The sequence below is a fragment of the Thamnophis sirtalis genome, unplaced genomic scaffold (assembly GCF_051295495.1).
Source record: "Thamnophis sirtalis isolate CommonGarterSnake01/CBP01778 unplaced genomic scaffold, rThaSir2_p1.2 scaffold_6, whole genome shotgun sequence".
Lineage (NCBI taxonomy): Eukaryota > Metazoa > Chordata > Lepidosauria > Squamata > Natricidae > Thamnophis > Thamnophis sirtalis.
In genome coordinates, this window is record NW_028261386.1 from 90,792,033 (window position 1) to 90,814,303 (window position 22,271).

Sequence of the window (22,271 nt, forward strand, 5' to 3'; positions counted from 1 at the left end):
AGTCTGAGTCTTGGTAGGTAGAATAATATAGCTTTGTTGCGTGGGATGTGGGAAGTTATCATCCAGCCCTCTCCCAGAAAAATGAAATATCCTAGGAAATATTGAAAAGGCAGAATATTTCTCTGGATGTGAAAAGAAAGAAACATGTTTTAAAAGACAGAATAGTTGCCTGTAGCTTCCTGCCCATCCCCACTCTTAATGGGCTATTAAGACGGCCAAGCTAGTCCACTTTACATAATAAAGACTTTACCAGCAGCTACAGGAAAGCATGATAATATTGGCCCTTTACTCAACTGACCACATGGCATCTGAGAACTCATCCATACCTGGATTCAAAACACAGCCTAGAGAGTAGCCCCTGCATGGCCCCATGGGAGTCTGACAATCAAACAGAATACATTTCTTACACAGGAACAGGAAACAGAGAGGTGGGACTGAACAGGTTATAAAAAGCCTAGCAAGTCCCTCCTTCAGTCCTTCTCTTCTTCTCCACCAACATTGAAGCATGTGACCACCTTTTCTGTTCAGGCTCAAGCCATGTGGCCCTGTCCAACAATAAACCATCTTTCCAAGCAGCCTCCATGTCTCCAGTGTCTTTTTCCTCACTTGGAGCCGAACCCAGAAGGACATTTCTTTCATCAGGGAGAAATGTCCTTCCGGGTTCAGTTCCAAGTGGGGAAAAAAACACTGGAAACATGGAGGCTTCTTGGAAAGATGGTTTAATGGTAAACAAGATCACATGGCTTGAGCTCCTGAACAGAAAAGGGGGATCACATGCTTCCAGATGTTGGGTGAAGAAGAAAAAGAGGCAGAGATACTAAAAGTCCCTGGTTTTATGCCCTCTCTGGGCTTTGAACTGAGCTTGTATTCTGACTGGTTGTCAGACTCCCATGGGGCCATGCAGGGGCAACTCGGTAGGCTGTCTTTTGAGTCCATGTTTGGTTGAGTATTGCTTCTTCTCAGGTGCCCTGTGGTGAGTTGAGTGAAGGGCTAATACTATCATGCCTTAATCCCATCACCCTGGAGCTGAAGGGAGATCTTTGTTATGTAGAATAGACTGGTTCAGGCATTTTAATGGCCCATCAACGAAGTGGGGGCTATTAAGAGTGAGTCTGTTTCCTGCCTGAAAACATGTTTCTCAATTTCTTTTCCATGGAAATATAATATTCTACCTTTTCAATATTTCCTAGGATATTTCATTCTTCTAGGAGAGGGGTGGGTTCTAACTTCCTACAGTTGAAAACAGTGCATGAATTGTTTGCCATTGCCTTATGCATTTAAAAAAAAACAGCTTAGCCTATACACACTGTATTCAAACACCAAAAACACTTTGTATTTTGTTTCAGCTTCAGCTAGAACAAGTAGCTGTTAGGAACGACACCACAAATACACCTTGCATTCTGCAGACGATATGAAAAGCTATACTGTATGCCCATTCAGAGATATAAGAGAAGAAATCTCAAAACATAAGCATTCTTTGAAATTATGCACGCTGGATAAGGAAGACTTCTCCGCATGCGCAGTAGAGTAGTTTATCTCTGCTTCTCCGTGCCACTTTCTTTCCCAGAAGGGCACAGAAACATCCCTCGGCTGCCATCTAGCAGTCCATTGGAGTTTTGCAGTCTTCAGGTGAATTATATCACGTAGCTCTGACAAAAGCTAACAACTGTAGGACTTTTAAGTATTTTTCCTTGTTATAAGCGCCATCTTTCTGACGGGCAAGAGTCAGGTGGATGGCTTTTCTATGCTTTTTCCGGCCGCGGAAGTGACGCATCCGTTTATTCTTAACGTCGCAGAAAGCCCGTCTTCTCTATGATTTCCCTCTTCCTTTCCGTCCCCTCCGCCCCATTTCTTTTTCCTTCATCGAGACTGGAAATGGCTGCTGGGTGGTGAGAGTCGGACCGGAGGTGTCGCCCAGAAAGGGTGAGCCATGACTAGGCAGGGATCCAAATGCGTGGCTAAAGGTCGCGCCAGGGAGGGATACAGATCCCAGTTTTGTGTATTTTGTGGAGTGGGGGGGTTGGGTCCGACCGTTATGCTTCCACGCGATGGTATCGACCTCGTTTCCTTCTCTTCCCTCCCCTCCCCTCCCCCCCGCTCCTCGCGTTTTGTGGCGCGCGAATCTCAGCGCGTGACGCACCTTTCTCCTCCCGGTTTTTGCCCCTTCCCTTTGGCTAATCCCCCCCCTAATTTTCTTGCGCGTGAGCTGATGTGGGGGGAAGGGAAGGAGAAGAGAAAAAAGGAGACGCGGAAGAGCTTCGGTTGCTCTCCACGCCTTTGCCGAGGCCCGGTCAGCTGCCTTATCTCCTCTTCCCTCCCTCCGTCGTCTCCCCCCCTCTTGTTTGGGAGCGAAAGGTGGGGGGAAGCCGCCTCTTTTGGGTGTTATTCTCAAATTGCGGGGCTTTCCGTGTTGTTCTTAATTGCGGGGTGGCGGTCCCTGACCTGGTCGCCCTGTGGCTGCAGGCGGCTTACGTATCGGGAGAAGAGGCCGTGAAGGAGATTAAAAGCATAAAGCCATCGGCCGGGTTGGCTATTGAACTCCTATACTTTTTTTTTAAGGATTCTCTGGTATGTTATGCTGTTTCAAAACTTAAAAGAGTTCGTTTTTGTACATTTCAAGGCTTGTGCCAAACGGCTGTTAAAACTGCGGCGTGTTTTATGTGCATTTATTTGTATTCAAGTACAGAACGTGTAAAGTATCAATCTCTTGAATTTCTCTAAAGTGTAGTAGGGAATAATTGGCGAATAATTGGAATAATTGGTTTTAGTTTTAAGGTAAGAAAATTGGAAGCAAGAGAGCAGCCATACAGATTTTGAAAAGGCCAATGTTATCTGGGGTTTTGCTACTGTTTTCTCCCCCCATTATGCTTAAAATCCGATGCTGTCGATTATTCATAGGCATTCTGTTTTGAGATCGAGTGGAGCTATAGGAAACATTTGTATGGATAGGGTTAGGGTTTCCTTTAACCTTTAATTAGTAAGAAACTTTGGATTCGATTCAAACCTACACAGGTTCAGTTTCTTCAGTTAACTGAAGGAGATGCTTCCACCTATCGTACTAGGCCTCCCCCCCAATATTACACAAGGGAATTGGATTAAGTTCTGCAGGAGATTAAGTAAAGATAAAATTGTGCTATTGGGCTTTGCTAAATGGAGACATGTATTATAATCTATTTAGATTCAAATATGAAATAACTTATATCTGCTAATAATAAAATTGGGACCACATGTTACCTTCTATTGGACAGGTATAAGCTGTTGTGGAAAATATGGGTCGCTCTAATACTAGATCCCATTCCTCAAGATCAAAGACTAGATCTCACTCCTCTTCAAGATCCAGATCCAGATCACATTCTAGAAAAAAACGTTACAGGTACTTATTTTTTATTTTATATGTTAACTCAGTTGCTTGATTTTTACATGCTGATTTTTTAGAAAAATGTGAAAATACTGTTTAAAATTGCACACTTCTGGTTGCATTCAAATCTTGGTCCATTCTTGTTGCCCTCCATTTGTTAAAGTCTTTCCATTGACTCCAGGCTTCTGCTTGCTGTTAGTTTGCTTTTTCTAGTTTCATATGTTTCTACCCAGTGGTTTCAGTTTAATTTCCCAGTTCTGCCTTTTCACTAAATGTCTATGACTCAAACTATATTTGTTCCATTTTCTTAAAACGGAGGTGGAAAGATTTGCTCCTTGTTGAACAAGGAACAGAGGATATTGGATTCTTTCCACAGTTTTTTTAAATTACTTAACCCAGAATGTTTGTCAGAGTTCTAAAAAAATGTAGAGTGCTTTATGGTTAGTGAAGTTAGCAGTGAGAGCTGCTGTTGATTACGGAGGCAGCAGAGAGAAAACAATAATCAAATAAATTGCAAATACACCTGGTGAATAGGGAAGAGGGAAGAGAGAGAGAGAAAGGTGCTTAAAACAATAGTAGATATGAAATATCTAGGCCAAGGAAACAAAGTATAAAATAGTCTGCTTAATGTAGGAGATAGGGGAGGAAAACAGCAGAGTTTCTCTTTTGTTGAGAAAGATGGTTTCTTTCAAGTTGACTTTGCCTCATCATGATGTCTAGCCAGTAGCCCTGGGAAGTCTTTAAATTTGGATGAAATCAGCCAGGAAGGAGGCAAGTCTTAATAAATGTATGCTCTCAACAAACAGGATAGTTTTACAATGTCTATAGATAATACTACGGAAATAGTAATAGGTTTCTGTTAATTTATTGCTTCCAGCACACCCTGTCAATAAAGATAAAATATTTCTATTTACAATTCTGGGCCAGATGATATATTCTGGTGGCAATTCTTAATATGCTTGGATTTGCTGTTCCAAAGTATCTCTTGCCCTATAATATTTTCCATATAAATTTTATATTCTTTTTCATAATATTAAATAATTTGTTATGGATCTTGGACAATGTAATGTGGGTGTTTTTTTTTTGAAAATTTTGAAATTTGGAGATACTAACATGCTTTTTATCTTAGTTCTAGGTCTCGGTCTAGAACATACTCACGGTCTCGCAGTAGAGATCGTGTTTATAATAGAGATTACCGCAGGGATTACAGAAATAATAGAGGAATGAGACGTCCTTATGGCTATAGAGGAAGAGGTAGAGGATATTACCCGGGAGGTGGAGGCAGATATCACCGTGGAGGTTATAGGCCTGTCTGGAATAGAAGGCATTCTCGAAGTCCAAGACGAGGCCGCTCACGTTCCAGGAGTCCAAAAAGACGTTCAGTCTCTTCTCAAAGATCTCGGAGCAGATCCCGTAGATCCTACAAATCTTCTAGATCTCCAAGATCCTCTTCATCTCGGTCTTCATCTCCATATAGCAAATCTCCAGTCTCTTCCAAAAGACGTGGGTCATCAGAAAAACAGCCGAAGAAAACTGAAGCAGCTGCTTTGCAGAATAGCCCATTAAAAAGTAAATCCCAAGAAGAAGAGAAAAATACATTTGAACACGACCCTTCTGAGGCTTTAGATGATTTTAATAAATCAGCAGCAGCTTCAGCTGATATTTGGCCTGGCCTTTCTGCTTATGATAACAGTCCACGGTCACCTCATAGCCCTTCTATTGCCTCTCCACCTAGTCAGAGTTCTTCATGCTCCGATGCTCACTTACTCAGCACAGCCCACTCAGCAAAAGACACCCCTCAGCATTCACATTCCATCCAGCATAGCCCTGAAAGATCTGGGTCTGGTTCCCTTGGCAATGGTTCCAGTCGTTATAGCCCTTCTCAGAATAGCCCATTACATCACATTCCTTCAAGGAGAAGCCCTGCAAAAGCAGTTGCATCACAGAATGCTGCACGGGAAGAGACACGCATGCGTTCCTTTTATCCAGAGGCTGGGGAGCAGGAAAGTGCAAAAGGAGGAAAGTTTCTGAAGAGGTGAGCAATATAAAAAATAATGGTGCTTAAAAGTATCTGCAAATTTATTCAAAATAACATTTTGATCAATACTTGATGTTTATATTTCACTGAATCAGAAATGTAAATCAGAAATGTAAATGTTTCATATAATGAATTTTGGAATATAATGAATTCATAGGAAATTAAATATTTAAAAGTGAAATGCTATTTCACTTTGAAAAAAATTGTTTCGAAAATATTTCTGTACTTCTAGCGAATATAACTTTTCTAGTAAGCACTTACACATTAATATACATTAATACTTTGTTCAGCAGTACAATACAGAAGAATCCTTAAGAGGATTGTGTGAACTCCAGTGATTTGAGAACTGATTTTTTCAGCAAACATTGGAATATTATCTCAAATTCTGTCCAACTTCGGGAAGTTGCTTCTTGAAATTTTAATAGTGCTTCTGAAACAATTTGTTCTGAAGGGGAAACAATGCTTTGGAGTTGGCCCGAATATTCCATTCCTAAATTGCCAAAGTTTGCATATTCAAATTTAATAAAAGAATCATGATTTACAGTAGTATGCTGTAGACCATGCATAATTTACAGTTGACTATTACATTTAACTGATTGCTTTGTAAGATCTATTTAAAATACTTTTCATTTATGAAGTTGACAATATTTATCTTACGTATGAAACATAACAGTTCATTATAGTTATGCATAATTCTATCCCCCTGCCCAGCTACTAAATTAGTCAGAAAACAAGTTATACTTTTATTTTATTTTAAAAAAAACACCACCTATAATAGGTCATGGCAGCAACAGGAAGGAGGACTGTCTTCTATTTGTGAACTTCTATATCTATCTGGTAGACCAGTGGTCCCCAACCCCCGGTCCGCGGACCGCAGCGGCCGGGGGCCATGATCGCTGCAGCGGCCAGGGGCCATGATCCCTGCTGCCTCTTCACCCACACGTGCAGCCTGAGATCAACCCCGGGACTCGAACCCGAGAGCCGCCTCTCCGGTCCAAACCCCACTCCCACCCCGGCCGGCTGCCTTGGTAGCACGTGGAGACGGAGCGCGTTCGGTTCGCCGCTACCTGGGGGCGCCGTCCCCATGACGTCACTGCAGAGTCCTTGCCTCCTTCCCTGGCGAGGCTTTCTCCCCGCCAGCCAATCAGAGGCCAGTCCCCGGGCAAGCGGGGACAAATTGCTGGCCGGTCGAAGCAGAAGCGGGAGATTGGAGGGGGGGAGAGAGAGAGAGAGAGAGAGAGCGCTGGGCGGGTGGCAGCGTGTTCCACAGCGGACTAGGCGCGCCGCGGGCTGCCAACCCCCCCCCCCCCACACACACGTACACACACTGCCTCTCTGGCAATCACAGATAGGAACGTGATGGGGTTTGTTTCCTTCCCCCACTCCTGAGCCCTTTTTTTTTTTTTTGCTTGCCTTCTGGGGTCTCCGCCGTGGAGCAGCCGAGGTCAGATGGGGAGGCGGGGAGAGAGAGAGAGAGAGAGAGAGAGAGATGGGCGGGTGGCAGCTGTCTGTGAAACATCTTCCCCTCCCCACCTCCTGGGCAGCCAATTGCCAGAGAGGCACGGTGGGGGTGGTGGGGTTGGAAGGAAATAAAAAGAGAAGTTGCCCTTTCATTTTGCAATCTCTCTCTACGACCTTGTTTCATTCTCTTCCCTTTTGTTTCGTCCTCATTTCTCAATCTCAGCAACTTTAACACTTTTGGACTTCAACTCCCCAAATTGCCCAGCCAGCTAGAATAGATAGATAGATGGTGGATAGGTGATTGATAGATAGAGAGGGATGGATGGATGGATGGATGGATGGATAAATAGATAAATAGATAGATAGATGATAGATAGATAGAGGATATATACACATACACGCATACACACATACATACACAGAGAGAGAGAGAGACATAGACAGAGACAGACATGGATGGATAGATATCACATTTTATCAATATTTAAGTATATCTTGCAGCAGTTTAGACATTAATGGCTGGGGGCCATGATCGCTGCAGAACAAGGCCCTCCACCCCTGCGCGCGCTCAGCAGGCCACGGTAAAATTATCAAAGGCTGACTGGTCCGCGGCAATAAAAAGGTTGGGGACCACTGTGGTAGACCATCTGAGATAAAAGGCTGATCAGATGGACTTAGTCCTGTTCCACCAAGCTATTCTCATATTTTTATGGAATAGGATAGTGTTTTAGATACTGATTTGTATTGAAAGCTGCTTCTGTCTATACAGTTTAACTTTTATCAAAATTGCAAAGTGCTTAGAAGTAATGGAATTTGTGCAAAAACAATGTTTAGATTTTGAAATAATTAACTTTTGAAAAGTTGATTTTTAAATTAATTAAAGTAAATTTAATTGCATTGGTTTTGGATTTTGCATTATTTTTCAATGAAAATAGATGTTATCTTTGCTATTTACAGGTATACAGATGAAGAATCTAGGGTATACCTGCTTGATAGGAACAACACTAGAGAAAAAGATGCTCAGAAAGATAGAGGATCAGAAAAGGGGAGAACAGAGGGAGAGAGAGAATGGGAAGACCAGGACGCTTTGGAATATTATATGGATAAAGAGCCTGGAAAACAAAAATTTAATTATTCAGAAGGGGAAGACACAGAAGAAACAGAAGATTATAGACAGTTCAGAAAGTCTGTTCTGGCAGATCAGGGTAAGAACTTTGCTGCATCTCATCGTAATGTTGAGGAAGAAGGCTCCAAATACAAGTCTAAAATCTCTATGAAGGCAAACAGAGAAGGTGAAGCATTTAGAGAAGATAAGGGCTATAAAGTTAAAGAGACAACTAGCTACATAGTTGAAAGACCTATTTTAGTAAAAGATAAGCACAAGGAAGATGAGAAAGTCTCTGAAAGAATGATGAAGAAAGAGATACAATCACCTGAACAGGTAAAGTCTGAAAAGCTCAAAGAACTCTTTGATTATAGTCCTCCTCTACACAAGAATCTGGATATGAGAGAGAAATCTATCTTCAGAGAGGAGAGCCCGCTTAGAATCAAAATGATAGCCAGTGACTCCCATCGACCTGAAGTTAAACTTAAAATGGCACCTGTGCCACTTGATGATTCAAACAGGTAATTATCCTTAATTTTAATAGCTTCTCATATCCATAGAAGAGCTCATTTTTCATAAACCTTATTTTCCTTTTCTTGGTTTTGTTTTTATTACTCATCTTAGACCTGCTTCCTTGACTAAAGACAGGCTGCTCGCTAGCACACTTGTTCATTCAGTCAAGAAGGAGCAAGAATTCCGATCCATCTTTGACCACATTAAGCTTCCACAAGCCAGCAAAAGCACATCGGAGTCATTTATTCAGCACATTGTGTCCTTAGTCCATCATGTAAAAGGTACGTCTTGAGTTTACCGTATGAGACAAGTATCACATGACGTTAAGAGAAGAATAGTGATATTAATTTTGGATTTTTAAATTCAGCTCTTTTTTATTCATCTTGATTTTTTTATACATGCTTTCCTGTTAAATAACATTCTAGAAAATTTTGTACTAGATAGCTTAATAGGAATAATATAATGTTACTTGATCCTTTTCTTCTATAGATTCAGAAAGAAGAGCTATAGGAAATATGTAAGCAGAAGAAGATTATGCAGAAAGGGGATTTTTATAGTGTAGAAAAAAGAATGGAATTTTATAGGGTGGAAAGAGAAAGCAAAGATGATTTCAAAGGACCAGATCACGTAGATGGGAAATAAGAGGGAAAAAGAATAATATAAGAGATAAAAGATTCTACTCTGTGGTGATCCAATAGTAAAGAAATGAATGTGTGAAGAATTAGACATAAACTAAACATAAATTTAAAATAGTAGTGACGTAGCCTTTTTGAGCCAGTAGAAATTATAAAGGTTACCAATAGAATTGTGCATCTATAACATAAGCTGTTATGCTGCAGGCATGTGTATGTTTGTATATATAAAATTTCTGCTGCAATATGTATTATTGAATATGTATTAGCTACAACATAGAACAATGAACAAATAACTGATCTTAGTGCTAAACAGATGTTGTACAGTGTCAAATTAACACTTGCATTTTATGTTATGATACCGTCAAATTGCATAGTACTGTATGTTAATTAAATAACTTTGCAGTGATACTGGGAAAAGTTTGGATTTTACCTAGTTATGCTTCAAAATAGGATGGCTTGAGAATACAAGACTAACAGCAACACACAAATCCAGGGGACAAGTAGTGTGACACTCATTTGCAAATAATGCTCTTTTGGTAGTGCCAAATGAATGAAACTATTTAAATAAAACAATCCATTTGCTTTCATGAAAGCTTTAATGGAGAACATATACTTAAAAGATAAGATGCAACTTTGGAATTCCAAAAATTGCTAACAAGACTACTTACCGGATCATCACATATAATAAAGATAGAATGGTAATTAGGAAAATATCAATACAAGATTTTGACTAATTTCAAGTACAGCAGTGGCATCTTGGTCTTTGTAAAGAGGCATTTTAATTTTTCTTTTACAGTACAATGAGCTAATCTTTGCATTTCAGTTTATGTGTATGTCATTTGATTCAAAGAAATATCTTAAGTGTTATTTGTTTACATTGCCAGGAATGTACACCCTAATTCAAGAAAATATGCACTGAAATGAAACTAGTTCGTTTGTAATTTTTTTCTTAAATGTATTCCTTCTATGGAAGCTAAAATGTTGCAGTTTGATGATCAAATCCAAGAGTTCTCTTAAAATTTAACATAACAAGTTAAAACTTAGAGAATTGTGTAGAAAGCAATGTGTTTGCATATCATAAACTTTTCTAGCCTAGTACTCTACATTTATTTTGAGAGTTAAGTCTTAACTTTACTGGAGGATAGGCATTGGTGGAAAAAGCTGACTTTGTGTTATATGTAAAAATAGGAACAAACTGCTAGACTAAAACTGGAAGCCTTTAGTTTTGATTGTAAATAGAGAAGGTAGTGGAAAGCACTGGAGAACTTGTGTACAGCATGCCAGCCTGTAAATTAACATGACCTTACAGAGTCACTAATTCCACTGTTACATATTAGGAGGTTGAAGGAAACATTATTTCCAGGAGTAATTGGGAGCATATAATTATATACCAAAAGTATAGCAAAATGTATTGTATACACATATGTACACTGGTTTTCAATTATACAAATTGCTTGATTTCCCTTAGAATAGGCAAGAGAGTAAACATGCATAGGTTAGGTTGGACGGTTTGCCTACCTTTCTCAGTGTTACCTTCATTTACTGTGATTCTACCACCCCAAAATCTTTTATTTAAATTATTATCTGAACCTGGAACTGTGTGATGGAAATTGAATGCTGCCTTGTTACATTATTTCCCTTATTGTAGCATTCCAGTGCAGAAACTTTGAGTAATGCTGGAGTACTGTAGGGAAGTCATTATAGTTGAACATAATGCAAGAAATCCAATTTAAATAGATGCTATATTTATTTACCTTCATTAATTATATTTGATAATTTGAACACTCATCTTGAAATTGGATTATGCCATTCAATTCTGCATAGGTAACAATACCATCTATTTTATATTGCTCATACTGATGGAGTAGTTAACATTATCAGGTAAAGAAAAATCCTGAAAATGTGTATGAAGAATGGTCAAATTTACTGATGAAAAGCCCAACAGTCCCGTAATTCTTTTTTTCCCCTAAAGTTATAGTCTTTGAAAATAAAACACACTTTTTTTTCAAAGATGTCATGATAATATTTTACCGTTCTGACTTTAAAGCTATTACTTGTTTAATAAAGGATCAGTAGGCAATTGTTTTTTACTTATTTACAATAAAAAAATCCTGCCTTTTTAGAAAACTTCTGTATAACAAATTTACACATACCTTGTTGTTTTAACTACTGGTCTTTGGCCAGTTTATTAATATGTCTCAATCCCAGTTTGCTCCCCAAGGTTATTTAAATTTTTCTGCACGCAGTAAAAAGAATCTGTGGATCACATTTTGGTAAAAAATGTAGTAGGAAATTTACATTATTGGTGCAATGCAGCTAGTCTGAACAGCTCTTCTCTTACATAGAGCTGAAAATGCCCAGTGATGTTTTCTTTTTCATTGCAACTAGGTCCTGGAGTATGTTTTGAAATGGCAAAATCCATATTACAAAAGTAAAATAACTGTTGAAAGATAACAGATGCACAAACAGGCAAAGTTGAACTTCTATCTTCCTGGCAAAAATGGCACAAAAACTGAATTGCTAGCTCAAATTCCTGTGTTTGATGGAATTATGATTGAGGCACTACCCTTGTAGTGGCCGTGTCAAGTTTTAATGATTGGTTTTGAGAGATGTGCTGGATGTTGGGCGGTAAGTTGATACAGATGTACATTGCCCTGTTAAGCAGATAGTTTACTTTATTTGTAACATTTCATAGTTCTTTTTAATTTACACATATACTATTTTACATTTAAACACATCTGTTGAACTGGTCTTTCAGAATGTAGCGCGTGTGTGTGTTATCAATTTATTGGTCTTGGTTAAAAGATAAGAATCTTAATCCTGTCAAGTTTGCCAGAATGCCAGATGTTAAAATCTAAAAGTGTTACCTTGGTGTTAATTTAAAAAAAAATGTGATTTTTAAAAGAAAATGACGGGTGAAACTTCATTTCATGTATGTCTTTTGGAGAATAAATCCAGCTGAGTTCAAGAGGATTTATTCTCACAGCAGTATGCATAGGATGACAACATTATTTTAAAATTGTAATGTATGACCGTGCTCCCTCTAATACTGCAATATTTCTCTCATAATGTATTTGGCTCCTGTGGATAAACAAGATGTGCGCTATAAACTTTGATTGCTTTTTAAATAAATAAATAAAAAGAACATTCAGTTTTAATGGCATAAAGAGTACAGATGTGTAAAGAATTTCTATACATGATTGCTACAAACAGATGGGGCAAATGTTTGTTGCTTACATTGTGAAGTCTCTGGCTCTTCTGCATTCTCATTTGATATATTATGTTGATATATTTTGGTTAATTAGTACTTATTCTCTAAAATTCTACAGAACAGTATTTCAAATCAGCTGGAATGACCCTAAGTGAGAGATTCACTGCTTATCAGAAGGCTACTGAAGAACATAGCACCCGGCAAAAGAGTCCTGAAATACACAGGTAAAGCATTGCGTTATTGTTTAGTATAAATGTTACTCACTTTTCCAATGATGCTTACATTTATAAAAAGCACCATATCTCTTGAATATAGAACTTGAATAGAATAGAAGTTCCTGAGTAAAACTGGTATATCTATTGTGAGATTTTATAATAAGGTAAGTACGATGTATATTCATCAGTTCTGTTTTTCATTTCATTTAAATGGAAATCATTTAAAATTGAAGGAAGTAATAAATTATCTCTGGGATTTAAAGAATTGTTGAGTGCATTTTTTTTACATAAAAGATTAAACTCTGAAAAAAATGTTCATGTATTCGCATACAAAGAATATTATGTATTGTATGGTTTTTCAATACTGCAGTTGGATTCTTGAATTGTGTATGGGTTGATTTGTTTATATACATGCATGGCATTTTTAGAGGAACATATTTAATGGTCGAGTTTTAGTCACTCCTTTTTGTGTTTTCAGTTTTCCATTTGGCAATTCTGGATGTGGACATAATAATTACTTTTGACAATCTTGCATTTAGAAGGATTGACATCTCTCCAAGTGCCCTGAGGAAGCATACCCGTTTATCAGGAGAAGAAAGAACCTTTAAAGAAGAAACTCAGAAAGTAGGTTCTAAATCGATATACTTTTTTTTTTCAGTAAAAGGATCCTATATAGTCCAGATCTAAATATCTATCCTAAAACTTTTATCTTAGAATTGTATTTATAGATTACTATCCTAATAATAAGGACCTATTTATCATCTTTTAAGGATAGTTCAGTTTTGTGTATCTTGAATTATGAGACATGAACATGAAAAGATAATTATATTCAATGTTCTTACAAAATAAAGGTCATTGCTTTCTAACATTATTCTATGGAATAACTGAATTAAACAAGGCTATTGTAGTAATAACATTAATAAGAAATTATGCTGACATTTCATTCCCATGAAACATTTGGAAGTGTTTTTTGTTCCATTTTTAGATATATATTTTTAAATCAAATGTATTTACAGTCTAATGTAGGGAACTTTTAATTCTATGCAAAACAATCATGTTCTTTATATAAAAATATTGTTTGGAGGTTTTACGTTCTAGGAAAATGGCAAGATAGAAATCTAACATCTGTTTCCAGTTATAATTGTCTTTTGAATCAAGTCTCATTTCTGGTGACTACATGAACAAGTCCCTGCAGTTTTCTTGGAAGTACCATCTTCCTAAGACTGACTGTCCCAAAGTCATTCAGATGGATTTTGTGCGTAAAACAGTACTAAAACCCATAGTGTTTTGACTTCCAATCCAGCATCTTTAACCCCTCTACTTTATATTGACTTCTATGTAAAATACTTTTGCTATAAGCAAAATTTACAAAATGTTTAGTGGAGTTTTCAAGAAAGTATGCATAAAGGCTATAAACACAAGAAATTCATTTACTCCAACATTTGTAGTTGTAAAATATTTCAATGAAATGCTTTTGATCTAGGGTGATAAAAAATTAAAGTGCGATTCTGCTGATCTTCGACATGACATCGATCGTCGTAGAAAAGAACGAAGTAAAGAACGAGGAGACTCTAAAGGTTCCAGGGAATCCAGTGGGTCAAGAAAGCAAGAGAAAGTTCCAAAGGATTACAAGGATTTTAAAACTTTCAAAGATGATAGGTAAAAAGCATAATGTTCTAGTTAAATGTCTAATTATGTAATTGTAAGCTTAATTGCTTTCAGTTTTCCCTTTACAATGGCACATCTAAATGTAAACAATTAAAATTATTTGTTTTACAGCAAAAATGTATTTGTCTTTTACACGGCTTATGGTGGATGAGGACAAAAACTTTGGAATAGCAAGCTAACTGAAAAAAAATGACAAATTAATCTGTCCTATTATCCAGGCTACATCAGGAGTTGGACTTCAATGCAGTGCATTTCTGTAAACAGTTTGTGTAAGAACTTTGGTTCGTTATGCTTGATTCCGCACTTTTTCAACTCATAACACCCAGATTATGAGAATTTTACTGAAATTTAAATTTAACTTGGGCAATGGGAGGGTTGGTAAGAGGATTTTCTTTTTCTCAAAACTTGTAATATGAAATTATACTGGTTAGTAGTTTAGGAGCAACATAATTCTATGTACAGTACTTGCTGCAGTGATATTACTGGAAATAACTCATGCTTTTGAATTTGGTATTAATATTAGAAATCTATGGTAAAGTCAAAGCCAAATGTATTTCCTATGAGAATATTGAATATGAATGTTTTATGTCCTGCTCATTTGTATACAGTATATATTAATATTATTAAATCACTGATTTACTTGTACTTTCTGTTTACTTCTCCTCAACTGATGTCCACATAGTTGTCAGTTACTGATTAGTTCTTGTGCCAATATAATAATGTTAAAATATAATATCAATCTTACTGATATTTTATTGTAAGGGTAAGGTGTTAAAATAGATGGAACTAGGCAAAAGCTAGAAACTTTACCTTTAGTCATTTTTCCCTCCCATTCTGAGTTTGTGTTAAAGCATGCATTTAAATGTAGCTTTTTCTGGCTAATTAGCTATTTTTTATTAATAACATGCTAATGAGCCATAGTTGTTAAAATTATAGATGGAAGCTGGATGGAGTATTAATGTTCCACATTAGCTTCAAAACAAGAACAGAGGATAAATTCTAATAATACACAAAATACATCCAGTACGTAGGGCACAACAGCAAATAGTATGGTTTCTTATTTTTCAGTAAGCAAAAAAGAGAACAAGACCATTCTCGATCTTCCTCAACTTCCTCCCCATCTTCCTCATCCAGTTCCCGAGAAGAAAAGGACTGCAAGAAAGAAAGAGATGAAGAACTTAAACCCCATCATGAGCAGAAAGAATATCCAGGTTTTACAGGAGTTGGAAGACCTAGAGGCACATTTGTAAGTTTCTTCTTTGCAGTTATTTTTAACCGTAGTTTATAACCATTGAATTAAAATACCCAGTGTACATTTGAAGCACATAGGAATGCAATTAGAAATAGCCACATTGGACTGTAACTTGCAGCAAGGTGTATTTATATTAATTATAGGAAAGTAATACATTAGTTTGGCATAAAGTGAAAAATATGCAAGAGTATCTTATTGTACCTATATTATTATGCTACCTAGATAAATTGTTCCTTTAAATATTCACAAACATTTTGTGTGTTTAAAACCAAAGCATCATTAATTATCTAATTCTATTCTCTGTTCTTTCTGATTTCTTGCATTTATTTCTAATATTTTATTCATAGGCATTTTCTCTGATTTGTTCCTCAGGTTTGACACGTTGATTTCCTTCTTTTTTAAAATATTAAATCTGTGTATTGGGAGTTCGCCAATAGTATTACTTTATATCAACATAGAACAGAACAGCTAGTGGCAAATGCAATTTACTGAAATTAGGTGACACAGTTGTTGAAAACTGCTACATGAAATTTTATACATATTTTTAGTTAATAGAAACACATGTTAGTTAATGATTAGAATCAACATAGCTGTTCAAATGGCTATCAAAATTGCTGTTAAAATAATTGAACTAATATTGTTATCTAAACTAATTATTTTTCTCATATAATTTCTTAGAAAGTGTTAATGTTAATTAAACATACTGGACCTTTTAGGTTCTTTTTCCCTTTTTGTTTTTTCTGTTGACCAGACTTCGCATTATTATATATTATACATTGTGACTTATGACTCCACGCTCCCAAAGCGTGACCTTCATTTCCTTGATTTTGCAAACCTGAAGCCTTTTGTCTGTATTGTCTGTATTGTAGGAAAATTGGAGGGGCTGACAAACATTTCAGAATTGATAAAGCATTTAATCCTGCAGTGCGGATGTCCCCACATGGTCTTCCCTTTAGCCTTCCCTAGTTAGAGAAGAAGGAAATGTTATTTTCAGATTCTATGTTTTCTCTATTGCCTTTCCCAGTTTTGGCACTCTGAATTTAACAATGCTGATATTCTAGGAGGTGACTCATATATTTAGAGGATGGCCATGTTGAGAAAGTCTTCCCTATTGCAATTGAATGATGAGATCTGAAAGTTTTCCAGCTGCAGTCAGCAATTTGGGGAAATTGTGAAGTGAAAAGGAATTACTGGAAATCACTTCTCTTATTCAACCAGAAAAAATGCGGCCTCTATATCTGTGTGAGGAAGCTGTTGCTATATTTGATTATTAACTATCGTGCACACGAAACCAGTTTTTAAAATCTGGATTTTTCAATAAATGCTGCCCATAAACATTATTGTGCAGCACTGAACCTTTATGTTAAAGGAGGTGTAAATAGCTTTATTTTAATTTTGAAATATCTTCATTTTATGCTGTGTTAACAGGATTTTAGTTAATGCAATAATAATTTATTGCTATGTGTAAATGAATTAAATATATTTATTATTTAAATACATACATGCTTTGGTTAATCAGTTTCGAATTAGAGGCAGAGGAAGAGCCAGAGGCGTGTTTGCTGGAACAAATACTGGTCCTAGCAATTCAAACACTACTTTTCAAAAGAGGCCAAAAGAGGAAGAATGGGATCCTGAATATACTCCAAAAAGCAAGAAATACTTCTTGGTGGGTGTCATATTATATGCATGCATCTTTTCTAAAGTCTTATTTTATAGCAGCAATATCTAAAACTTTCTGTAATTTCAAGAACCTTTATTGAGTCCTCTGACAGTGAACATCAGTAATTGTATTTGCTTTGTCACATTGCTGTGTCACATTGCTGTCACGTGACGTTTTGCGACGCTTGCCCCATTTGTGGAGCTGGGGTGGTCGTGGCCTGCCCATGACGCATCCAGCCTGTGGGCTTCCAGTTTGACACCCCTGGTCTATTGAAAGAAGTTCTTTTGCCATCTCTAGCTATTCAGTTGGCAAGAAGAGAGAAAAGATCTAGCCTGTGCAGACTACAGCATGCAATTATAGATTTTGTTCAATGGATTGCCTTCCGTTATTTGTAAGTGAAGATTTAGGCCTTCCTTAAAGCTGAGGAAAATCCAGATAGTATAATAATATCTCAGTTGCTTGGAGTTGGCTGACATAATGCTATCCTGTAACTTTGGGTAATGGTTTTATGGTCATGAAATCAAAGTAATTACTAAAATAATAATGATGTGGCGTGCTTAACTGCTTTTCAAAGATATTTTCCAATGTTTAATTTTTTTGCTGTGTAAATTTTCTTCATTTTCACTTCCTGTATTTTCCTTTTCATGAGTAACTAACGCTTCTCAGTGAATAGCAGGTGTGCACATAAGCACTCTTCTCGGGTGATACAATATTTTCTGTTGCTCTAATGTTTATTAAACTAATTGTGTTTATTTAGAAAAAACAGGATTTTGATCAGCTTGACGTTTCACCTGCTGGAGGCACTGTTACAGAGGATGAACATTAAAAAAATATCTGATGCTTTCTATTTATTTTGTTAAAGACAGATTTAAGACCTTCAGAAAATAAAATCCAGGTCACAAATTAAAAGTTTGCTATAATATTTAGAAAAGATAATAATGCCTATTATTTCTATTTCTTTTGTGGTCTACTACTAACCAGGTATAGATTTCTTGGGTTGGATAGAAGTGAGGTGATTCTTCTGGGATCAATCAGCCATGTCCTCCTCCATGATACTTATTCTGTTTCCTGTCTGGTTTATATTTTTCAGCTGATGTTACATGGTTGCAGAATGTATTTGATTGTTATCAATTTGGATAGTAGGTTCTATTGGGGAAATTGTTTTTAACACCGTTGTTCTTTTTAAGATTATTTGAGATTCTGCCATCTTGTTTATTTATTATTTATTTAATATGCTGCCTGTGTCACTATCCAAACTGACTCCATTTCTTCTAGTATCTTTGTATCTTCCAATACTTCACTCTTTGTACATGTTATATTTTGGGTAACATAAATCACCAGCAATTATTTATATTCGTGTATGAGGGAATTAAATTGTAGGGATATATAGGATTTTGCCCCCTCTTTACCATCTCATCTAATAAAGAATCCTGAGTAACGTTAAAATGACTGCTAATTTGGTTGGCTGTAATAATAATTTAAAAAGCCAGTTTAGTGTAGTTGTTAGTGCATCAAATCAGAAGACTGAATTCTAGTCCTGCTTTAAGCACAAAGCCAACTGGGTAATTTTGAGCTAGTTTCTTCTCTCAGTCCTAGCAAGGAGGCAAAGACAAATTACTTGGGGTCAGGGGAAACCTTGCAAAAAAAAAAATCTGCAGGGACTTGTCCAGGCAGTCTCTGTAAATCAAACATGATTGAACAGATGAATAATAATAATTTGTTACTCATTTTTTCTGTAGTTTTTAAAAAAAATTAAGTGTTGTTTCTACAAATTTGTTTTTCAGTGGACCTATCTTATTTTTTTGCACTCCATAAACTAAATACCAGATAGTTAAGGCACAGAACATAACATAGAATATGTAACAAAACTTAAAATATACCATGTTTTCCCGAAAATACGACATGTCCTCATAATACAACCATGCCCCATTTTTCTGGTGGGCAAAAATATAAACCCCTCCCCCGTATATAAGCCCCCTGGACAACCCCCCACATCCGGCCAGGCAGAGCACCGCTTACCAACCTAGCAGTATCCTGAAGGTGCCAAGCCACAGGAACCTGTGGGGAGGCAAAGGTAATCGTGTTGCTTGCCGCCTTCGGGATACTGCTAGGTTGGTGAGCAGTGCTGTGCCCAACTGAAGAGAGCAGGCTCCCAAAGAGCCGGGCACAGCCTCATGGGCGAATGAGTCACAGCAGTGCAACACAATAGCCATGAAGCAACTACGCTCATGAGCAGCCACCCGGCAAGTTCCCTTTGCAGCCGGGCACAGTGCCATTAACTGACCTAGGGATGTCGCCAAGCCCCTGAGTACCTGTTTGCCGCCGCCTGGCTCCCGTAGATTGGCGCCTTCCAAATGCCAGTGAATGTTGCTCTGCGCGGCTGGAGAGAGGGGTTGCACGAGCATGACACCAACTGGAAAATTCCAGGGGCTATATGCCTTGCTCTCCATGTTTCCCAGAGTTTATATCTTTGCTTAGAATTTTGAATATAGACAGGGCAAGTTTTATGTTTTTGTATCTTTCCAAATTACTGATTCATTTTTTAAAGAAGTAATTCTTTAGTTCAATGGTAGAGCATATGTATTATATATATTTCTGCACTAACTTCAGGGCATGTTGGGGAGATGTGTTCCTGAACTTGGAATCCTTGATTAACCAAATGTAATGTTTTAGAATAGCTCGACTAATGATTGAATTTGGTATATATGTTATCTTTTTATTTTTCAGAATAGTAAGATCAAAGAATTCAACTACAGTAATTAATTAAATTGATAAATACAACTGTTCTTAGTGCTCCTTGGATTCTACATTTTTTTTAACCGGATTCCATTTACTCTAGCATGATGACAGAGATGATGGTGTTGATTACTGGGCTAAAAGAGGAAGAGGACGTGGTACTTTTCAGCGTGGCAGAGGAAGATTCAACTTCAAAAAATCAGGTAGCAGTCCAAAATGGACGCATGATAAATACCAAGGTGATGGGCTTGTAGAAGACGAAGAAGAAACAATGGAAACGGAAGACAAGGAGAGACGTAAAGAAGAAAAGGTATGTATTGTGCTGTATCAGTTAGGTTTTTGTTTTTGTGTTGTTAGTTCTATTTTAAATAGGTTAAAATACTGTACCATAATTGTACATATGTTTAATTTTTTTACACAGGAATAATAACTGAAGATCAGTTGCAGCTGAAAAAACTTTGCTATCTGCGCAGCATTTTTAATATGACTTGTCAAATGAATGTAAGCATTTTACTTAAATCTTACTGTTGGAGAGTAGTTTAGTTTTGTTTCTGTTTTAATTTTGTAATCCCACTAGTAATTGTTGAAGATACAAAGCAAGTAGTAAAGGTATGATGCTATTTGTCATGATCAACTTTTTAAAATGTTTACTGTTATACACAGTGTAACTTTGTTTTGTCCAAAAGATCTGATTTTAAACAGAGTTGTACTTCATTATCCCCTCCACAGCTAGGTTTCGTTATTGAAATAAAATTTACCGTAGGTCTGCGCATTTAGATATTGAGGCAGCATTTTAAAATAAATATGTACTAAATCTTGGAGCTAATAATTTCCTGGAGCTTTTTGTTTGTGTTGCTTGTATTTAAATTGCAAAATTGTATAATCTGGAGTGGGAGGCTTATATTTTGTTTAATTCAGCCACCAAATAATTGTGGCAGCATGTAAACAGCACTGCAAGATTAAAAGTTTGCCATGAATTTTCACAAGGCTTGTTCTTGGATAGGTTTGAGAATTAGAGTATCCCAGTAAAATGAGTGTAAGTAGGAGGTTATAAAAGTACTTTGGGGATCTTATTAATTTTCTCATAATTCACATTTCTAGAAAACGATGGGCGTTCTCTTCTGAACAGATCTAGATCTGACAAGTAGAGCTGTAGCTTAACAGGTGCTACGTTTCTCCGTCCACATAATCTTACTTCTAATGGGGAAATGCTTCAACTATTTGTGTAACAGCACTAAAAATAGTTTGATCTTCTGCATATTCTATTCTTGTGAGAAGACCTATCCTACATTCCAAACGTTTAGGCGTACAACAGAAAGGTAAATTGTAGTGAAAGTTACCTTTAACACAAGCATGCTTTTAGTGTATTGTTTCAGTGTTTATATGCCTAATAGACATAGTCTTATGTAAAACACAGGATGCAATTCATTTATAAAATTGAAACTGTATATAATGGATGTGAAATGGAGTTATTATGCAAGAGCATTAGATGAAGTTTCATTGGCATCTGTTGAAAAATATTGGCCACAAATTTATGCTAAGATTCAGCTATTATTGCATCAACGTTTTCCCCAATTTGTAAAATAATATTTCTGTGGGCTTTCTTTAGCAAAATGACCTAAACTATGGGATATCTCAGTCGTGTTTTCAGTCCTTGGTGGAATAAAGATGTGAAAATTTAAAAGGAAATGAGCTTGTTATTACAGTCGAATATTACAGAAGCTTTATATCTCTACTATACCTGAAATCATGAAGTAAAAGAATGAACTAGATTAAAACCAGAGTCATATGAACTAGAAATTTAAAAAAATTACAATTTAATCTTTTTTCCAATCACATGTATTTTAAACTTTTTTTGAAGTCTTGAAATACAAAATTGAATAATTCCTGTACTTATGATGCATTTGGATGACCTGTAAGAAACAGAAATTAGTTTACACTAAATCAGACTTGCCCTTTTAGCTTACTAATGTCTACCATTTCAGCCACCAGGTTTTCAAGCCACTTGAAGCAGAATTTTTACAAGCCTTTCTATCAGATATTAAGTACCAGTTACAAGTTGAGGCTTCCCTTATTATTAAAGTTTGAAGTACACCTAAATTGATAATTATAATATCTACATCAAAATGGATCTATTATGACAGATTAGTAGCCTTGCCACCATAATGCCACATGAAATCACAAATGAAAATAGATTGCAAATTAGACAGGACTAATTAATTGGATTGCAATGGTACTTGAAGTATCAAAATATCTATCACTTTCTTGGTGCCCAATGGAATTTCTGCCCCACCTCGGTTGGAAGGATAAGTTGGTGTGTGGTTATATATTTATAGAGTTCAGCATGTAGCATTTATTTGCAGCAATACTTTTCGGTCTTCCAAAATTCTCATTAGGCTGGTGAGCAACTGAGAGAGAT

The 22,271-nt window shown here is 36.7% G+C and overlaps 1 protein-coding gene across 9 annotated transcripts; it reads left to right on the top strand.

The window, feature by feature from the left end:
• The first annotated feature begins 1,792 nt into the window (after window positions 1-1,792).
• Window positions 1,793-21,541, top strand: BCLAF1 (BCL2 associated transcription factor 1). 9 transcript variants are annotated; one of them, XM_087718404.1, is made up of 12 exons: window positions 1,793-1,923; window positions 3,249-3,373; window positions 4,488-5,393; window positions 7,815-8,483; window positions 8,587-8,756; window positions 12,440-12,545; window positions 13,076-13,160; window positions 14,020-14,195; window positions 15,273-15,450; window positions 16,976-17,122; window positions 19,956-20,162; window positions 20,274-21,541. In XM_087718404.1, the coding sequence occupies exons 2-12, from the start codon at window positions 3,270-3,272 to the stop codon at window positions 20,277-20,279; spliced, it is 2,754 nt and encodes a 917-aa protein (XP_087574530.1). In that variant the 5' UTR covers window positions 1,793-1,923; window positions 3,249-3,269; the 3' UTR covers window positions 20,280-21,541. The 9 variants fall into 9 exon arrangements, 7 of the variants coding, with proteins under 7 accessions (XP_087574530.1, XP_087574534.1, XP_087574532.1 ...); XM_087718408.1 differs by having other exon boundaries at window positions 15,339-15,450; XM_087718406.1 differs by having other exon boundaries at window positions 13,079-13,160.
• The last annotated feature ends 730 nt before the right edge of the window (window positions 21,542-22,271 follow it).